General features: G+C 57.4%; 9 protein-coding genes across 10 annotated transcripts; 5 read left to right on the top strand and 4 right to left on the bottom strand.

Moving 5' to 3' along the window:
- Window positions 1-15: 15 nt before the first annotated feature.
- Window positions 16-1,006, bottom strand: IUM83_12610 (non-structural maintenance of chromosomes element 1-like protein; the record flags this gene model as incomplete). Of its 2 annotated transcripts, XM_067937247.1 has the most annotated exons (5): window positions 16-370; window positions 450-538; window positions 620-744; window positions 819-879; window positions 965-1,006. In XM_067937247.1, the coding sequence occupies 5 exons, from the start codon at window positions 1,004-1,006 to the stop codon at window positions 16-18; spliced, it is 672 nt and encodes a 223-aa protein (XP_067790534.1). The 2 variants fall into 2 exon arrangements, with proteins under 2 accessions (XP_067790534.1, XP_067790535.1); XM_067937246.1 differs by lacking the exon at window positions 16-370 and having other exon boundaries at window positions 523-538; window positions 642-744.
- A 128-nt stretch (window positions 1,007-1,134) lies between these two features.
- Window positions 1,135-2,586, top strand: IUM83_12609 (ATP-dependent protease HslVU, ATPase subunit; the record flags this gene model as incomplete). The annotated part of the gene is made up of 1 exon (XM_067937245.1): window positions 1,135-2,586. The coding sequence occupies one exon, from the start codon at window positions 1,135-1,137 to the stop codon at window positions 2,584-2,586; it is 1,452 nt and encodes a 483-aa protein (XP_067790436.1).
- Window positions 2,587-2,694: 108 nt separating this feature from the next.
- IUM83_12608 (Gamma-glutamylaminecyclotransferase A) lies at window positions 2,695-3,270 on the bottom strand (the record flags this gene model as incomplete). The annotated part of the gene is made up of 1 exon (XM_067937244.1): window positions 2,695-3,270. One exon carries the CDS (start codon window positions 3,268-3,270, stop codon window positions 2,695-2,697), a length of 576 nt encoding a protein of 191 aa, XP_067790442.1.
- A 150-nt stretch (window positions 3,271-3,420) lies between these two features.
- On the top strand, window positions 3,421-5,023 carry IUM83_12607 (MORC family CW-type zinc finger protein 4; the record flags this gene model as incomplete). The annotated part of the gene is made up of 5 exons (XM_067937243.1): window positions 3,421-3,469; window positions 3,540-4,562; window positions 4,634-4,704; window positions 4,782-4,941; window positions 5,016-5,023. 5 exons carry the CDS (start codon window positions 3,421-3,423, stop codon window positions 5,021-5,023), a joined length of 1,311 nt encoding a protein of 436 aa, XP_067790518.1.
- A 1,612-nt stretch (window positions 5,024-6,635) lies between these two features.
- On the top strand, window positions 6,636-7,196 carry IUM83_12606 (uncharacterized protein; the record flags this gene model as incomplete). The annotated part of the gene is made up of 1 exon (XM_067937242.1): window positions 6,636-7,196. One exon carries the CDS (start codon window positions 6,636-6,638, stop codon window positions 7,194-7,196), a length of 561 nt encoding a protein of 186 aa, XP_067790435.1.
- A 110-nt stretch (window positions 7,197-7,306) lies between these two features.
- On the bottom strand, window positions 7,307-8,317 carry IUM83_12605 (protein phosphatase 2C 32; the record flags this gene model as incomplete). Its single annotated transcript, XM_067937241.1, has 1 exon — window positions 7,307-8,317. The coding sequence occupies one exon, from the start codon at window positions 8,315-8,317 to the stop codon at window positions 7,307-7,309; it is 1,011 nt and encodes a 336-aa protein (XP_067790492.1).
- A 171-nt stretch (window positions 8,318-8,488) lies between these two features.
- Window positions 8,489-10,860, bottom strand: IUM83_12604 (Nucleotidylyl transferase superfamily protein; the record flags this gene model as incomplete). The annotated part of the gene is made up of 2 exons (XM_067937240.1): window positions 8,489-8,576; window positions 8,651-10,860. 2 exons carry the CDS (start codon window positions 10,858-10,860, stop codon window positions 8,489-8,491), a joined length of 2,298 nt encoding a protein of 765 aa, XP_067790441.1.
- Window positions 10,861-11,680: 820 nt separating this feature from the next.
- Window positions 11,681-12,286, top strand: IUM83_12603 (uncharacterized protein; the record flags this gene model as incomplete). Its single annotated transcript, XM_067937239.1, has 1 exon — window positions 11,681-12,286. One exon carries the CDS (start codon window positions 11,681-11,683, stop codon window positions 12,284-12,286), a length of 606 nt encoding a protein of 201 aa, XP_067790437.1.
- A 1,262-nt stretch (window positions 12,287-13,548) lies between these two features.
- IUM83_12602 (Calcineurin-like phosphoesterase) lies at window positions 13,549-16,371 on the top strand (the record flags this gene model as incomplete). Its single annotated transcript, XM_067937238.1, has 2 exons — window positions 13,549-16,141; window positions 16,226-16,371. 2 exons carry the CDS (start codon window positions 13,549-13,551, stop codon window positions 16,369-16,371), a joined length of 2,739 nt encoding a protein of 912 aa, XP_067790438.1.
- Window positions 16,372-16,619: the final 248 nt, after the last annotated feature.

Raw genomic sequence — 16,619 nt, 5'->3', positions numbered from 1 at the left:
AAACTTGTTCCTGCTCTACCGTCGCAACTGCTTCTGGCAAGTAGGGCACTTGTACCGCACGCCTCTGTTTTCAAACTTGTCGACGCAACCATTGTGGACCACAGTCTCGCAGCTTCCTCCCTGGCATTTCGCTCCCTGTAGCAGCTCGTACTGGCAAATCGGGCATTTCTTGACCTGCATGTCGCGCAGGAATGCGATAAGTTCCAAGTATGCCCGCGGTCCCAGCGTAAAACTGCGGGTCGGCATAGGCACGGCGCTCGGAGCAAGCCACTTTTCAGCTGTCAGCTTACGAAGCAGCTCCTCCACCTCGTCGATCTTCGTGTTTTCGCGAAGATTGAAAAGATAGGCCTCCTCCAGCGCTCCTTGGTCACTACGCCCGTACAACGTACACATGACAAAGATCAGCAAAGCGGGTTACACGAGTGTCTTAAATTGGTTGCTGCACTCACGTGTCCACGATCTCCTCCATCGCCTTGCGAAGGAACACAATCTCCCACGGCTTGAAATTGCTACCGAACGCCGTCAGTGAGTCGTTGCTCTAACATCAGTAACGAGTGCATAACCACAATAACGTCAGCCAAAGGTCCAGCCTTTCGTTGCAGTTATCTTCATTTCCTACTGTGTTGACCACTGCCAGGTACATTTTCCCGTCGTCGTACATGCCGCGACGCACGTCTAGCGCAAATGGTCGGATGTTCTCCGCCACTTTCTTCACCATGTTGTCCACGTCCGAGGCCGTGAGGTCTGCTCCACGTCGGCAACAGAAGTCATCAGCACAATAGAGTCTCGTTGCATTTGGCAGCCGTCGACTGACCGACCTTCGCCCGTGAGCTTCCTGGCCAAACGCCGCACCTCCTGGTCCTCCATCGCGCCTGCCGCCTGACGCACATTACACCACAGCCATACTAAGTTAGCTGGCAGCCTTCACGTCGGATTAACGTCGCCAAAAGCGCAGCGCAGCGACCATGATGCGCTGCAGCAGCATGCGGTCCGAGTCGTTCATCATGGCTAATCCGTCTCAAAATATTGGCGCCAACGTTTTATATTCTGAGCAATAACCCATCTAACCGCATACGCATGACACTCAGCAGGAATTCAATTTCTAGCCACAGTTTTTCAAAAGATCACCACGACATGATGCTGCGCCGTTGCGTGGGCCGTCGCAGCTTCAGCTCCGTCGCCACGAACCTGCCGCTGGCCCCGGTGGGCACGATCCCGCGCGGGGACGTCGACCGCATCCCGGAGGACGTGGTGCGCGCGCTGGACAAGTTTATTGTGGGGCAGCAGGAGGCCAAGAAGGCGGTGGCCGTGGCGCTGCGCACGCGCTGGCGCCGCCGCCAGCTGCAGAGCGACGCGCTGCGGGCCGAGATCTCGCCCATGAACATCCTCATGAGTGGCCCCACGGGCTCGGGCAAGACGGAGATCGCCCGCCGGCTGGCCAAGATCTCCGGCTCGCCGTTCCTCAAGGTGGAGGCCACCAAGTTCACGGAGGTGGGCATCTACGGCGCCAACGCCGACTCCATGATCAAGGACCTCGTGGACGTGGCGGTCAACATGGAGAGGGCGGAGGCGCAGAAGCTGCACGCGACGGCGGCTCGTGAGCGGGCCATTGATCGACTCGTGGACCTGCTGGACCGCAAGAAGCTCAGCGACATCTCGCGCGCCGAGCTCCGCGAGGAGATCGCGTCTGGCAAGGCGGACAACCGCAAAGTGCGCGTGCAGCTGAAGCCGCTGTCGAGCAAGACGCGTCCTTCGTCGGCCAATCCGGAGATGATGATGGAGATGCCGCCTGAGCTGGAGAACATGATGAAGCACTTGGACACTCTCATGGCCTCGCGCTTTTCCGGTGGAGGCGGCAAGAGTGAGGATAAGACGCAGAGCATGACGGTGAAGGAGGCGCTGCCTCGTCTTGAAGCGGAGGAGGCGGATGAGATTATTGATGACGACGAGGTGGTCAAGAGGGCGTTGGAAAATGTGCAACACAACGGCATTGTGTTCCTGGATGAGATTGACAAGCTGGCCAGTGCTGGTGACCAGGCACGTAGTGGAGGCAATGGTGCGAGCTACCGCAAGGGTGAAGGCGTGCAGAAGGAACTGCTGGCCCTGACGGAAGGGTGCGCTGTCAACACGCGCTACGGACTTGTCTACACGGACCACATCCTCTTCATTGCTAGCGGCGCCTTCCACCGCTCCAAGCCATCGGACCTCATGCCCGAGCTGCAGGGCCGTCTGCCAATTCGCGTGGCTCTTTCGCCTCTCGGTGCTGCCGAGTTTGAGAAGATCCTGAAAGACACGGACCACAACCTGCTGGAGCAAACAAGTGCGCTGATGGAGACAGAGGGCGTGAAGCTTACATTCACGGACGACGCTATCAGTGAAATCGCTGCTATTGCTGAACAGGTGAACGCCCAGACGGACAACATCGGCGCTCGTCGCCTGGCAACGATCATCAGCAAGATCACGGAGGAAGTTTCCTTCCATGCACCTAAAATGAATGGCGTGAACTTCGAGGTAGACAAGAAGTACGTGCAGCAGCGCCTCTCGAACGTGCTGGAGCGTACAGACCTGTCCAAATTCATTCTATAGGCAGGTGTAGGCAGGCATAAATACACATGGAGATCGGATAGAGTCAATTGCTTGATACAATATTGTGTTTGCCCTTGACTCGCAAACACTGACCTCTCTTCATGAGGATCACCCTTTAACAACAATCTCCCACGCGTCAGCAAAGTCCATTCCAGCTTCCACTTTAGCTTCCACGGCTTGCGTGATCTCTTTCCCGTAGATGCACTCCAATATCTCGAGTTGAGGATCGCCCATAAGCTCGTCGTACTTGGCGTTCATTGCTGCCGTGTAGTCGGCAATCCGCTGTAACTTGGGCAAGTCGTCGAAGATCGGCATGAGGTATACATGACATGACAGGGTTTCCCCTTTGCGCTCGCCATCTATCAGGTCAACGTCGATCTCGTCCCGTGCGTAGAGATCGTCGTCCACTTCTTCGAGCACGTCCAGAGCCGCCAGCGTATCGTCGTCTACGCTGTAGACCTCGCCAGCCACTCGGTAGCCGTGGCTTGGAGCTCTATAGAGGCACGGATACCAGGCTTGATCGTCCAGCACCATGTGATAGTCTTCATTCGTCGTGCGAGCCGCGCCCACAAACGAAGCCTTGCCCAGCGCAATAGCCGGCCGCAAGTACGTCGTGTAGTTATACAGCCCGGTCTTCAGCGTGCCATAAACGAAGACCAGCGTCCTCTTCTCCGTCGAGCTCATCGCTTCCTACGAGCAGACAGATTTGCTACCGCCGATCTAAATTTGAAATAATACCGGTATCTTACCGGTAGTGTTTCAAATTCAGATGCATCTGTTTCTTTTTATGAAACAGGCCAGTTTTTTTTTTTTCGGCGACTTCCAAAAGCTGCCATGGACCTGCGCGCGGCGCTCAACGCCATGGACGGCGACTACTACGACGGTGAGTGCTCTCCTGTCTGCTGCGTAGTCCTACAGAGCCTCCTCCGTGCTGCGGACTGACGCAGCTGTAGCCCCCTTTGCCGCAGAGCCCGTCCCCATCCAGACTGAGACCGTGGACGTGTATCTGCTGCGGCCCGAGGTGCCGCGAGAGATCGAGCTCAAGGACTTCACCATCATGAAGCCTAAGAACAACAAGATGCACCGCCTCGTGCGCTTCTACCCGCGCTGTCAGATCTCGTACCGAGCCACGCTGCCGGCCGAGGAAAAGACGGTGGTGTCCCCTGGCGGCACCGTCACCACCACCATACTGCCGGAGCGGCTGCCGCGCCACAACGGAGGCTTCAGCAACCCCAGCCGCAACGCGGAGATCTTCCGGCTGAAGCGCGAGCTGCTCAAGGAGTATTACGACTCGGTCCAGGACGACGACCGAGAGGCAGCCATGTTCGACGCACTCATCGGCAGAAGCGCACACCCGTCCTCCCCGCCGCAACAACCTAGCTGGGCCTCTAACCCAGACTATGATGAACGCTCGGAGCCAAGAAGCTACAGTCCTGAGCCCGTACGCGAGCGACGTCCGCTTCCCAGATACAAACCTGTGAAAGTGGGGAATGAAGACTTCGTCCCGTTGACTGGCGACAAACCTGGGAGCTTGACGCTTGATGAGCGAGTAAAGTATGTGTCGTCCCTATGGCCGGGGCTGGCCCCCGTTGATGATGACGATGACATCATGGACTACTATGGAATCGAAGTGCAGATCATCTCGGAGGAGGAGAGGGAAAAGGAGCTGGCTGAGGAGAAGGAGAAAGATTCGAGCAATGAGCACAGGCACGAAGCCACATCGACAACTGTTGCAGCCGCAGCCGAGCCGGTAAATGCTGAGTCAGAAATGAAAGAAGAAGAAGCCGGCGCCAGCAGCTCTGAAACAACTGCACCGTCGTCTCCCGAGCTGTCGGTGGAAACGCGAAGTGCAGCACTGCAAAAGCTGAAGGAGGCAGCAGCGGAAGACGACGATGAGATCAAACCAAATCCAATTGCGACCAAGCAGGACGACTGGGTGCAGTGCGATAAGTGCCAGAAGTGGCGTCGACTGCCGAGTAAGTGTCATACTGGTGGCTGCACGTTGAAGCAGTGGCTGATTCTAATAATGCGTGGTATGTCTACATAGACCAAGTTAATGTGTCGGAGCTGCCCGCTGTTTGGTACTGCAAAATGAACCGATGGGACAAGCGCCACAATGTAAGCCATGCTAGCTGGTATTGCTTTTTGTGACTAGACTAACGTTACTCAACTACTTTCTCTTGGGGTTCCGGCAGAAATGTTCTGCACCGGAGGAAAAGCTTGTGGTGCTCATGAAAGGAGCAGATTTGGTGGAATACCGCCAACGCAAGTTTGCGCAGGACTTCATTCAGCGCTGCAAGCGTCTGGATAAGTTGTCACATCACTATCGGTACACTCACTCGCACGATGATGACGGTGAGCGGAAATTCGTACAATGTACAGAATGCCTGAAGCTCCGCCCACTGATCGGCGGCATGGATCCAAACAAGGTGGCTGAGCCCTTCGCTTGTTGGATGAACTGGGACGAGCTGCTGGCTAGCTGCTCCGCACCTGAGGGGCCCCTGTATCCTCGGCTGCAATTGGAGCCGCAGCATATTTCCTTGCCGTCACACGCTGTTGTCCATGAATCGAAGGGGAGAAAGACGACGAACAACGATCCTGCAACGTCAGGAGCTAGTGGGCGCGGTGGCAAACCCGGCAAAAAGGGTAAGCGGAAGGCTGCGACGGAGAAGGGTCCGGGGCCAAAGAAAATGAAGCGAAGGACAGCAGCATGAATATGGAATCAGATCAAGTGTAGATAACCATCACCGCGGCAGCTCGAGCGCACAGCGCATCAAACTGGGCCGCTTTAGTTTATATCGTTGTCATCACTTTCCGGGTCACTCCTCGTGACAGTGTACTCGCCCAGCCTGCCTGCGCCTCACTTCTTCTCATTATTGCTCAGCAAAATTGCGATACCTTCTGCAATGGTTATCGTCATCAAACAGCAACCCCGGGAGCTCAACCAAGAACAACTCGTCCTCATACGTAAAAGCGCCACGACCAGAAGACCCGGGAGCTTCCAGCGGGGGGTCTTAAAAGCGGCCTTATGTTTTGCATCACGGCGAGAAGAAGTGCGCACACACAGAGCAAGACGATTACAGCTCAGACGCAAGTTACGAGGCGTCAGGAAACTGCAGCAGCTTCGGCAGCAGCCAACGCAAGAGAGAAAAAGAGTCACAACCAAACAGCCATCGCCCTTGGGTGTAAACATGCAGCAGTCCAGCGGGGCCTAAGGAGCCGCGTGCAACAAACCACAAGCTTCGCCCCTCATTTCTACAGGAAATAAACCTCTCGAACGTGTTATCGTCACGGAGACTGCGCGAGGCCGTCTCTCGAATGTGGCTAAAGCATCTTCACAGTGGAGGCGAGCAGCAGTTTGTTGGCGCTGGGTCCGTCCTCAGCCCGCACCGAACACGGCACACACACACAGGACCACAGTAGTCAGCCCCCCTCCCCTCCTCTTCCTCCCGTCCGCTAGCGCTCAGCCATCGCGCGCAGTGTCCATCGTCCAGCCCGCTATCTCACAAATTGAGGCAGAACCAATCAAAAGGAGTGTGCGGAAGACCTTTTTTTTTGGGACAAGATGTACTGTATGTCCAGCTGGTCGCTTCGAGCGCACGTTTCCTCCTAAGGTTGCGTAGAGAGCACCTCGGCATTTTTTTTTACCGATAGCGTTCTTCTAAATGAGTTACAAGTTCAAACTCCCAATTAGTGCGATGTTCTTGTTCATGCCGGGAAAATAGTTGTTTGGGCCCGCGCCAAGTCCACATTATCCTCGCAGGAAGTCAACCCCTCCATTCGTGTTGTCCTTCTTGGAGAAAGATCGCCGCCATGCTCCTCACGACGTAGTATTCCACCGACATATTGGCTGGTTCCTACGTGTAACCTGTTGTCGGCGGTGCGCACCTCCGTGAGCAAGCAAAACCAGCGATGTGTTGAAGTTGCATAGACTTGGCATTCGTTTTCAAAAATCCGAAATCCGCTCGGCTTCAACTCGCCTCTATCCATTTCGAATTCCACAGACTGGACCACAGCATCGAAGAGCGCAAGTAGGCGAAGTCTTCTCCATGGACACCTACGTCTTCGTGTACGGCACGCTCAAGCGCGGACTCGTCAACTACGAGCGGTACCTGCATCCGGCGGAGCTCGCGGGCAAGGCGGAGTTCGTGGGCACGGGGCTCACGGCCTGCGCCGAGTTCCACCTGGTGTTGAACCCGGACCGCTCCGTGCCGTGTCTGTACCGGACACACGCCGAGGGCTACCAGGTGCCTGGGGAGGTCTACCGCGTGGACGCGGATGCGCTGGCGGCACTGGACATCCTGGAGGCCGTCAAGGACAAGTACTACGTTCGGGAGGAGATCCCCGTGAGCGTCGTGGAGGGCAAACTCAAGCACGAGACCGTCATGTGCCAGGCGTACATCATGCCCATTCGCGAGGAGCTGCTCAAGCTGCAGCGCATCCCGAACTACACGCCGCTGATGCACAAGACGTACCGCTCGCGCACCAATACGCCCAGTCTCGAGGTGCTCAAGTGCTTGTTCGGAGAGGACGTCACCGACGCCGTGCAGAGCAAGCTGAACGAGGGGATGGAGTTCGACGGGGCGTGGAAGGCGGTGGTGGGCGCGTGAACACGCCCCCTCACAAGCGGCCTCGAGCGATGACAGTGAGTAAAGGAGAAGGATGTAACTCGTCGCCAATGGCATTTTTTTTTCTTTGTTTGTATTGCGCTTCGGCCTTGCTAGACGGAGACGACGATCACCGTAACGTCGTCGCTGCTACCGAATTCTCGAGCCTCGTTGACGATGGCTTGGGCGGCAGACTCAGCGGACGGCCGTGCTCCGTTGCCCCCGAATTCCTTGACCACGAGTGCCATCGTTCGGTTGTTGTTCAGAACCGACCAGACGCCGTCCGTGGCGATCACCAAGATGCTGCGGCCGACGAGAAGCTCACTCTGGCGAATCTCGGGGGTTGGGATCACCCAGTTCTTCATGTCAGGGCCCTTCATGTCGATATCGCCGATGGTCCGGAAAGGCTCGAGTACACCTGCGATCCGGTTGTTTTGGATGTAGGCGCCGCTCCGTAGTGCCCGCATTCGCTCCTTCACGTTCCCGGCGCAGTGATCTTCCGACAATGCAACCGTCTTGACAGCCGCCGTGCTAGTAGCTTTACCTTTCGGCTTCTTCCCCGAATCGACAGACTCTGGGGCCTCCCGGATGATCGCGCGGCAGTCGCCGATGTTGAGCACGATCTTCTGGGGCGTGTCAGTATTGGGGTCCACGTACAACAGCACTGCCAGCAAGCAAGCGCCGCTCGTGTCCATTTTGCGGGTGGCCATCGCGCAGAACGTGCGGTCCAGCTCCTCGAGTGCCTCTCTCAGTTTCGCGTGGTCGAAGCCGTCGTCGTAGACTCTGTCAATCGCCTCGAACAACTTGTCCACAAGGAAGTCGCCAGCCCACGACCCGCCGTGGCCGTCCATGACGGCGAGCAAGTGGAAGCGCTCGTTGCTGGCCACGACGCAGCGGTCCTCATTGGCGTGGCCCTGCGAGCCTTCGACCGACAGCGACGCTACGTCTAGCAGCCGGATGCCGTTCTTCTTGCTCCTAGCGTCGGCACCATCTTCAGACATCGAAGCAGCTTGTGCACTGCTCTGCTCTTCCTGGTTCTCCCCGTCATAGTCCGAGCCGCACTCGACATCTCTGGGCTCCACGACTTTGGTCAGAGCGCGTCGGAGCCGCGGGGCGGACTCCATTTTTGTGCGGGTCAGGATAGGCTTCGAAAAACCAAAAAAAACTGAATTGCTATACCGGTATCTGGCTCTTATTCCATTCAGTAGTCGCATCTGAAAGCGTCCTCGATTGGAGGACAGATCTAAAGCAGCAGAGACTACATGCACGTCGTAGAGCAATCCCGCACCTCCTACTTATCTCGTGATGCGGAACGAGCGCACCTTGGCGAGCAGCTCCTGAGCCTCGCCCTTGGAGAAGTGCTCGCGGACAGGCTCCAGAATCCTGTACACCAAAACCAAAAGCAAGTTAGCACATCAAAGGAAAACACAACTGCAACGCAGCAATCGGGGACGTACTCGTTCAGGTACTTGGTCAGCGCCGTCTTGAGGTCGGTTCCGTTCACCTGGCCCGCGACGAAGGCATCCTCGAGCTCCTGGTAGGCGGCGAACGTCTTCTCCGTGCCGTCAACAAGCTTCACCGTCACACCCTGCGCGGCGAAGCGCGGGCAGATGATGTGCTTCATGTAGTCCAAGATCGGGTTCGCCTCGACGACACCCTCGGGGCAGAAAGCCTTCTCGATCTTGCGACTCACGTCGTCCGCAGCATCCTCCATGAAGATAGCCGACTCCGGGTCACTCTTGGACATCTTCTCCTGACCTTCCTTCAGACCCATGAGCATGTGATGACTCAGAATGACAGGCTTGAAGCGGATCTTCGCCTGGTCGCAGTAGTCACGCGCAAGCATATTAATCTTGCGCTGGTCGATGCCCAGCTGGCAGATGTCGGCCTTCAGGTTGAAGATGTCAGCGCACTGCATAAGCGGATACAGGATCTGAGCGGCTTGCATGCCCTCCTTCTCCTTGCGGCCCATAATCGTGCAGCACTTCAGCGTGCGAGCAATCGTTGTGCGGCGAGCGATATCCATTACGCGCAGCCAGTACGAAGCGCTGTGTGCAATGATCTCCTTAGACGCCCACAGGAACTCCACGTTGGTCATGTCCATGCCCACAGACTTCCAGATCTCCACCATGTACTGACCCACGAGACGGATCTTGTCCAGGTCACCGCCCATTTTGTTGTTGAGCATGGCAAACCAGTCAGCCACCCAGAAGCGGAACACACTGCCAGCCGACGTGAGCTTGTTCACGTTCACCGTGCGCAGGACGCCCTGGGCAATGTGCATGCGTCCCGACGGTTCGAAACCATCGTAGCACACGGGGTGCTCCTTCTTCTCCATCAATGCCTGCAGCTCGTTCTCCTGGATGCACTCCTCGCCCACGGAGCGAGCTACGGCGTAACGCTCCTCCAGCGACAGCGATGAGGGCTTCCACTCCTTGACGGCTTCCGGGAATCCGGGCAGCGTGAGGTTGGCCAGCTTGTCGCTATCCGGGACCGGAGACACCTTCAGCTTCTTAATGCTCGCGAACATCGTCTTCAGCGGGCCGCTGGCAAAGTGCTGGCGTACAGGCTCAAGCAGCGCGTTGATGTACTTGGTGAGACACGGCTTCAGGTCGGCTGGGTGGACCTTCTCGCTCGCGAACGCTGCCTCTAGCTCCTCGTACGTGGCGAAAGTGAGGTTGCCACCGTTCTTCTCGCTACGCTCCAGCGTGACGCCCTCGGCGTGAAGGGGGAACACCAGGTACTTCATGTAGTTCAGGACCGGGTTGCCTTCCACCTCGCCGGGCACGCAGTAGGCCTTCTTGATCTTGGTCTTGACCTCGGCGGCCGTGTCATCGACGTAGATGGCCGACTCGGCGTCCGTGGTGCTCATCTTGAACTGGTCCTGCTTCAGGCCGAGCAGCAGCGGGTGCGAGAGGAAGACGGGCTTCTTCTCCAGCTCCTTCTGCGCAATGTACTCGCGCACGAGCTCGTTGGCGGGCTCCTGGTCGGCTCCGAGCTGGTAGATGTCAGCCTGCAGCAAGAAGCCATCGGCGAGCTGCATGAGCGGGTACAGGATGCGGTTCGTGTTGTGCACGGCATCATCCGTCTTGCGACCCATGATGGGTGCGCACTGCTGCACACGCTCGACCGTGAAGCGGCCGGCGCCGTCCAGCACCTGCGACCAGTAGGCGCCGGCGTGGCGCGCGGTCTCCGTGGAGGCCAGCATGATCTCGAGGTTGGGCAGCTTGTCGGCGTCCAGCCCCAGCGCCTTCCACACCTCCACCATGTAGTTGCTGACGCTCTGCAGCTTCTTGAGGTCGCCGCCGAACTTGTTGTTGAGCAGCGCGTGCGTGTCGGCCACCAGCAGCCGCACGTGGCAGCCGGCGTCCATGAGGCGCTGGGCGTTGAGCGCACGCAGCAGTCCGGCGGCAAGCGTCACGCGGCCCGAGGGCTCGAAGCCGTCGTAGGCGATGGGGTGCGTCTTCTCGGCGAAGAGCGCGCGCAGCTGGGCCTCGCTCTCGGCGGACAGCGGCGCGCCAGTGATGGCCGCGAGCTTGGCGAGCTTCTCGTCGATGGGCAACGCGGCGGCTGCGGGGGCTGCAGGCACGGGCGCGTCCAGCGTCAGGGCGCTGAAGCCCTTCTGCACGTCGGCGGCGGAGGCGGGGGCGGGTGGGGGCGTCGCCATGGGGTCGGGAGGGAGCTGGGAGTTCCAATTGGCTATGGATCGACTCGCTGATGCGTATCGCCGCAGGTTGCGCTAAGGTGGTCCGAAGAAAGCTCGTGTGGCAGACACCGTTCCGCCATGAGATTGAATAATCGGTGGGGAGATGCGTACCTTGGCTCAGTCGGTGGCGCGATGATGCGCACTCTCTTGCCACATGTCGCAGCGCCACCTCAGATTTTCGCCTCAAACTTTGAGTCGAAGCGGGTCGCCGCATCGGTCGTGGGCTTGCGATGTCGGTGTCGGCAGCTTGGTCAACATTGTGTGCGCTGCATCGCAATATGCCGATTGGGTTGCTGCATTCGAGGGGGGAACAATCAAGGCAGTGGGGGCATCATCACTCTCATGGCGTGAACATGCAGGCTCCTTCTCCAGGAGATCGGCATCATCCCGCGGACATGTACCCGGTCAGCTGGCCAATTGCACTTGCCCGTGTCTGTTAAATCTCAGCGATTGGATACCCTTTGGTACTTGCCCTGACCTCCTTAAAAAAGATCGGCTCCCGGACCAGCACGAAAACATACTACCCCGATACCAAGCGTCTTAACTCGCGACTCAATTGGCGTCACCATCGGTTTTACGCACATTGGGCTGAGCACTGCTGCCACCGAATTGTATCCGTGCTGGTCGAATAGCGGCAACGGCCCGTTTCAAAATCCGAACGTAAGCGCACGGCCAGCAGTGCTCGCCGCCGCCGGACTCGCCATTCGCGGTCTTTCCCCGGCCGTCCCCATCGACCCCGCCGCAGAAGCAGAAGCAGCAGCAACAGCAGCTCCATTGCAGGATGTGCCTGTGCTCGTTCGAGATTCATCCGCTCGTACCGAAGTGGGCGTCTTCGGCCTGCAACGACCTGGGGCTGCGCAAGCTCGCGCCGGTCAAGTCCTCGCGGCCGCGGCGCCAGGTTCGCCACCGCCACGCCAAGCGCGCGTGGTGCGACAGCCTCATCTACTCCAACCTGGTGTACGCGCTGGCGGCGCTCATCTCGTTCAGCTGCGACCAGAACTTCTGCGGCGTACTGCAAATGGGCGCGGCCATCGCCTCCACCATGTTCCACCGCTCCAAGGAGACCAAGTATCTGCTGCTGGACGCACTCATCAGCGGCACGCTCGGCATCATCTTCGTGTTTGCCGGCCAGCACACGCTCACCAACGAGTGGTACGGCATCCTGGCCATCAAGACGCTGCTCGGCTTGCTCTGCATCTTCACGTGGCTCTACTGCGGCATGCCCGGCGGCGAGCGCTACGACAAGTGGCACAAGCGCTGGCACTACGTGTCGGGCGCGACCACGATCTCGACCACGCTGTTCCTGACCATGTACCTCCCGGAGTTTGACCTGCTCATGCACGAGCTCATCCAGGACCTCGCAGTTGTCAGGAGCATGTTTATCTAAAGACGGTGGTGGTCGGACAGCGCGGCGGCAAGAGATATTTTGGGCGCTCGCACGGCCAAGCAGGTGACCCACGCTCACGCCCAAGCATCCCGACTAACTCCGTCGCTTAGCAGAAATCACCACCCGGGTTGTACGTTTCCAAATTGATTCAATAGAATTTTGTCACATACATGTTGTGGACCCCGTGGGCGATGCCAGGAAGGTAGAGGTTCGAAATCGGCGCAATCGCTCGACTGTCACAGAGCAAAGTCGTCTGCATGTTGCGAACCGCCTCCTTCGACCGACTTGATGGCTGCATCAAGTGCTGAAGTACGTGTATTATATATACTTCAGCCAAGGTATCTTACTTGATGCGAGGTGTTCCCTGGGCCTCTACATGATGTACATGTGTGTGGAGGACATACGAATCGGCGGTACATGATGTGCCCACGCCGAACGCGCCGCGAAAGCGACTGAATCAGGGGACCTTCCGCGCGGAACGTTCAGACCGTCGAGAACAGATCTGCCCAGACTGCAAGTCCCGTTGCGAGACGTTGGAGGCGACACGAAGACACAAAATGTTTAAGGCCCGTTGCGAGACGTTGGACGAAGCCATCCGCGTTAGTGCGTCTACTGGCCGTACCGCTGGGGCCGTACTACACACCGCTGGGGCCGTACTACACAGTAGCACAGGCTTGTATCATTGGCAGGATTGCATAAAAATACTAAATGCAGTTTTTCTGAGTGCCCATTTTGAAAGTGTTTTTCGGGTCCGACGAGGCCTTCTGCAACTTATGGCGGGCGAAAGAGCCCCCACCCGCAAATACGCAGTAAATACAAAGCACGTGTTAAGTAAGAACACTGGTATCACGACATTATCTTTATATTCTCGACGTAGCTTAGGCGTTCTTTTCAAGCGGCATCACCGATCTCGAACCCACACGAATGCCCATTCATGATTTTCGTATACCCGTAATACAAAAATCAGGTTTTCAAAACCGCCCATTTTATCCAAAATGGGCACTTTTCCGAGCCGATATGCCTGTTTCTGCAAATTGCCCTTGCCGCAGCAAAATAACTGTGGTTCGCATTCCTACATCAGCCGCGGCGGGCAGAGAGCGAGAGGTTGAGGCGCGTCAAGGCGAGCGCCGTCGAGACCGGTCCAGTTGCCCTCCGACGCCATCACGCGCGCAGGGTATTTATAACTGCGCGCCGGTAGTTACGCGGCGTCGCATTGCCCGGCCACCGTTGCCGCCGCCGCCTACTTCCCGTCTCGACGCCCCATGGCCAGCAAGCTCAACGCCTTCCTGGCCGCCGTGCCCGCCAACGCCAGCGTGCCCAGCCCGCCCAAGTCGGCGCCGGCCGCGCTGGCCTTCCCGCCGCTGGAGCTCAAGGCGGCGCCCGAGAGCGTCGGCTCCATGGCGCCCACCACGCCGCAGCCGCCCATGGCGCACCGCCGCCGCTCCTCGTCGCTGCGCAGATACAGCCCCAGCCTCAAGCTGGCGCTGGACGCAGGCAGCTCCAACCAGGAGCAGGACAGACCAGAGGATGACCGAGACGTGGCGCGACCCTCGCCGCTCAAGAGCTTCATGGCCGCCCAGGCGGCCGCGGCCAAACTCAAGGCACAGGCGGAGCAGCACGACGTGCCCGCGCCGGATCTGGCGCGCACAGGCAGCGGCTCAGAGCTGGACGTCAAGTCGGAGGCCGGACCCATGCGCATGGCCAGCATGCAGGGCTCTCACCACCGCCGCGTGTCCACCGACACGACGCTCTTCAACCGCTATCTGCGTCAACAGGCAGACCGAGACATCGGCCAGGACACAGTGCAGCACTTCACCAATGTGCCTATCGTCACTGCCACTGCAGCCGCTGTCGACGCACTCGAGGGAGAGATGAGCGTGGACAACAACGCCGACGAGGAGCACGCGAGCGCCGTCGTGCACGTCTTGGACCCGGAAGAGATTCTCGCGCTTTTCCGTCTGGGCAGCACCATCCCCGTGGCCAGTGCACTGGAGATCGTAAGGCGGGCTACGACTCTCATGTCGCTGGAGCAAAACGTTATTGCTATCCGGGCACCGTACACCCTTGTGGGCGACCTCCACGGTCAGTTCCAAGACCTGCTCGAACTCTTCCGTGTGCACGGCGCCCCAGCCGTGGATAACCCGTTCTTGTTCCTCGGGGACTATGTGGACCGCGGCGTTTCTTCGTGCGAGATCATCCTCCTGCTGCTGTCGTTCAAGGTGGCGTTTCCGGAGAGCGTGCACTTGCTACGTGGCAACCATGAGTGTCGTAGCTTGAGCACATTCTATGGTTTTCGTGCGGAGTGCCTGAAGAAGTACGGACCAGTCGTGTATAACCGGATGATCAAGTGTTTCGAGAGTATGCCTCTGGCAGCGCGACTGGAGACCGCCCACGGCACGTTTCTTGCTGTGCACGGTGGTCTGTCCCCGGATATTGCGTATGTGGAAGATATCAACTGCCAAGTCGATCGCTTCATGGAGCCTGAGCCTAACGGAGCCCTCTGTGACTTGCTGTGGTCTGATCCCGCAAAGGGCGAGACTCAGGAGCAGGAGTGGGCACCAAATGGTATGCGTGGCTGCTCTTTTACCTTTAATGAGCGCGCGTGCCGTGAATTCCTCAAACGCAACAATCTTCTCGCTATCGTTCGCGCGCACGAGCTCGAAGAAGACGGCTACAAGGAACATTTCCGCCGCGAAGCAGACCGCACGGAAGAAGACGAGGAGGGACAGTTGGTTTTACCTGCGGTGGTAACGGTGTTTTCTGCGCCTGAGTACTGCAATACAAACCACAACGTTGGAGCTACGCTGAAGATTCCGTGGGAAAAGCAGAATGGTCGTCTGCTGCAGTACCAGCAGCACCAGCGCAGTCAGTATCCTGAGTTTGATTTTACTCGCCAAAGCGAAGAGGAGGCTGTCAAGGCGTTCCTAGAGGAGAATCTTCCGTTCTTGCCGATTGATTTCTACGACTTGGTGAATATGTGTCGGCAACTGCGATTTACGCTTGAGCGAGCTGCCAGTATAACGACATCCCTCTCGTCCGCGGAACCCCCTCGTAAGCAATCTCTGGTGTCATCATTGTGTGCTCCGATAACAACCCTGGACAAGAAAATTGAGGAGGAAGACCCGGAACTTCCCGTGTCGCCCCCGTGTTCTGCGCTGACATCTGAAATGGAGGACAAAGACATCGAACGTAGTGCCACAGACACTCACGAGGCGGTGGGTGAATCATTGCAGGAGTGGGAGCTTGTGGGCGAGTGCAAGAGCCCTGAGTCTGTTGATGGCTCCACCAAGAAGTCGAAGAAAGACATCAAGAAGGAGAAGAAGGAAAAGAAACTGAAGGAAAAGCTGGAGAAAAAGCAGAAGAAGCAAAAAGAAAAGGAGAAGAAGAAGTGGGATACCAACCGTATCGTGACCGGCTGGAAGTTTTGCCCGGGATTTGTGCGCTTCTACGACCGGTATTTTGCGCGTGATGGTATGAAAAAGAGTGGTTCTGATATTACTTCTGCTCCAACGAAGCGGGGATCTTGGATGCCTCACGTCAAGACACCATTCAAGCGCTCGACCTCAACAGGTGAAGCACCGACCGACAGTGAAACCAATGACACAATCACTGAAACAACCGGCCCAATTCGGCGAAAGAGTATGACAGACTGGATGCCAATGCCGTCGTTCGAGCAGGTGGCACAGCTGACAACTACTCTTCAGGGGCACATTCCTATTCAAGCGAGCGGCGTCAATGTTTTTACAAAGGCACAGTGGCAAGCTCTCAAGTTGTACTTCGCGCTCTTGGACCTTGATGGCAATGGCATTCTGGTGGAGGAGAGCTTTGTTGTGCTTCTTGCTGAACAAGACGGAGGTACGTTTGATTGTCTTCATAATTATGCGTCGACTCCCTTGGAATTGCTGATGAGAAGCTGACTCACTGTTATTGAATGGGCAGATGCGTACGCGACAGAAGACGAATTGAGTCTGTTGATGGAGGTCATGGACTGCAACGCAGACAACATGATTACGGAGCAAGATTTCTTGCTATTTGCATACCGCGCGTTGCTGCGGTGGAAGAAGGCTCTGCATGGTTCCGGCTAGGGAGCGGCAGATCAAAGTGTGACGGAACGAACCGAACCCTCAATGCCAGATTACAGTAGAAATGATATTAACGCGGCACCCAGCCCACAGTATGAAAACGTTGTCATTTTATCGGAACAGAGTGGCCAAGTGTGTTCTCGGCGTATATACCAGCTCCCGAAACTAGATCTGAATTTTGGACTAACGTTTTGATGAAGGGCCTCTAATTCTATAGGAAGCTTGTTGGGCGTTCCCTAGTTATCTCTTTT

Source organism: Phytophthora cinnamomi, assembly GCF_018691715.1.
Source record: "Phytophthora cinnamomi strain GKB4 chromosome Unknown Contig46, whole genome shotgun sequence".
NCBI lineage: Eukaryota > Oomycota > Peronosporomycetes > Peronosporales > Peronosporaceae > Phytophthora > Phytophthora cinnamomi.
The sequence above is the reverse complement of the archived record's forward strand: the minus strand, read 5'-3'. Positions and strand labels throughout refer to the sequence as shown.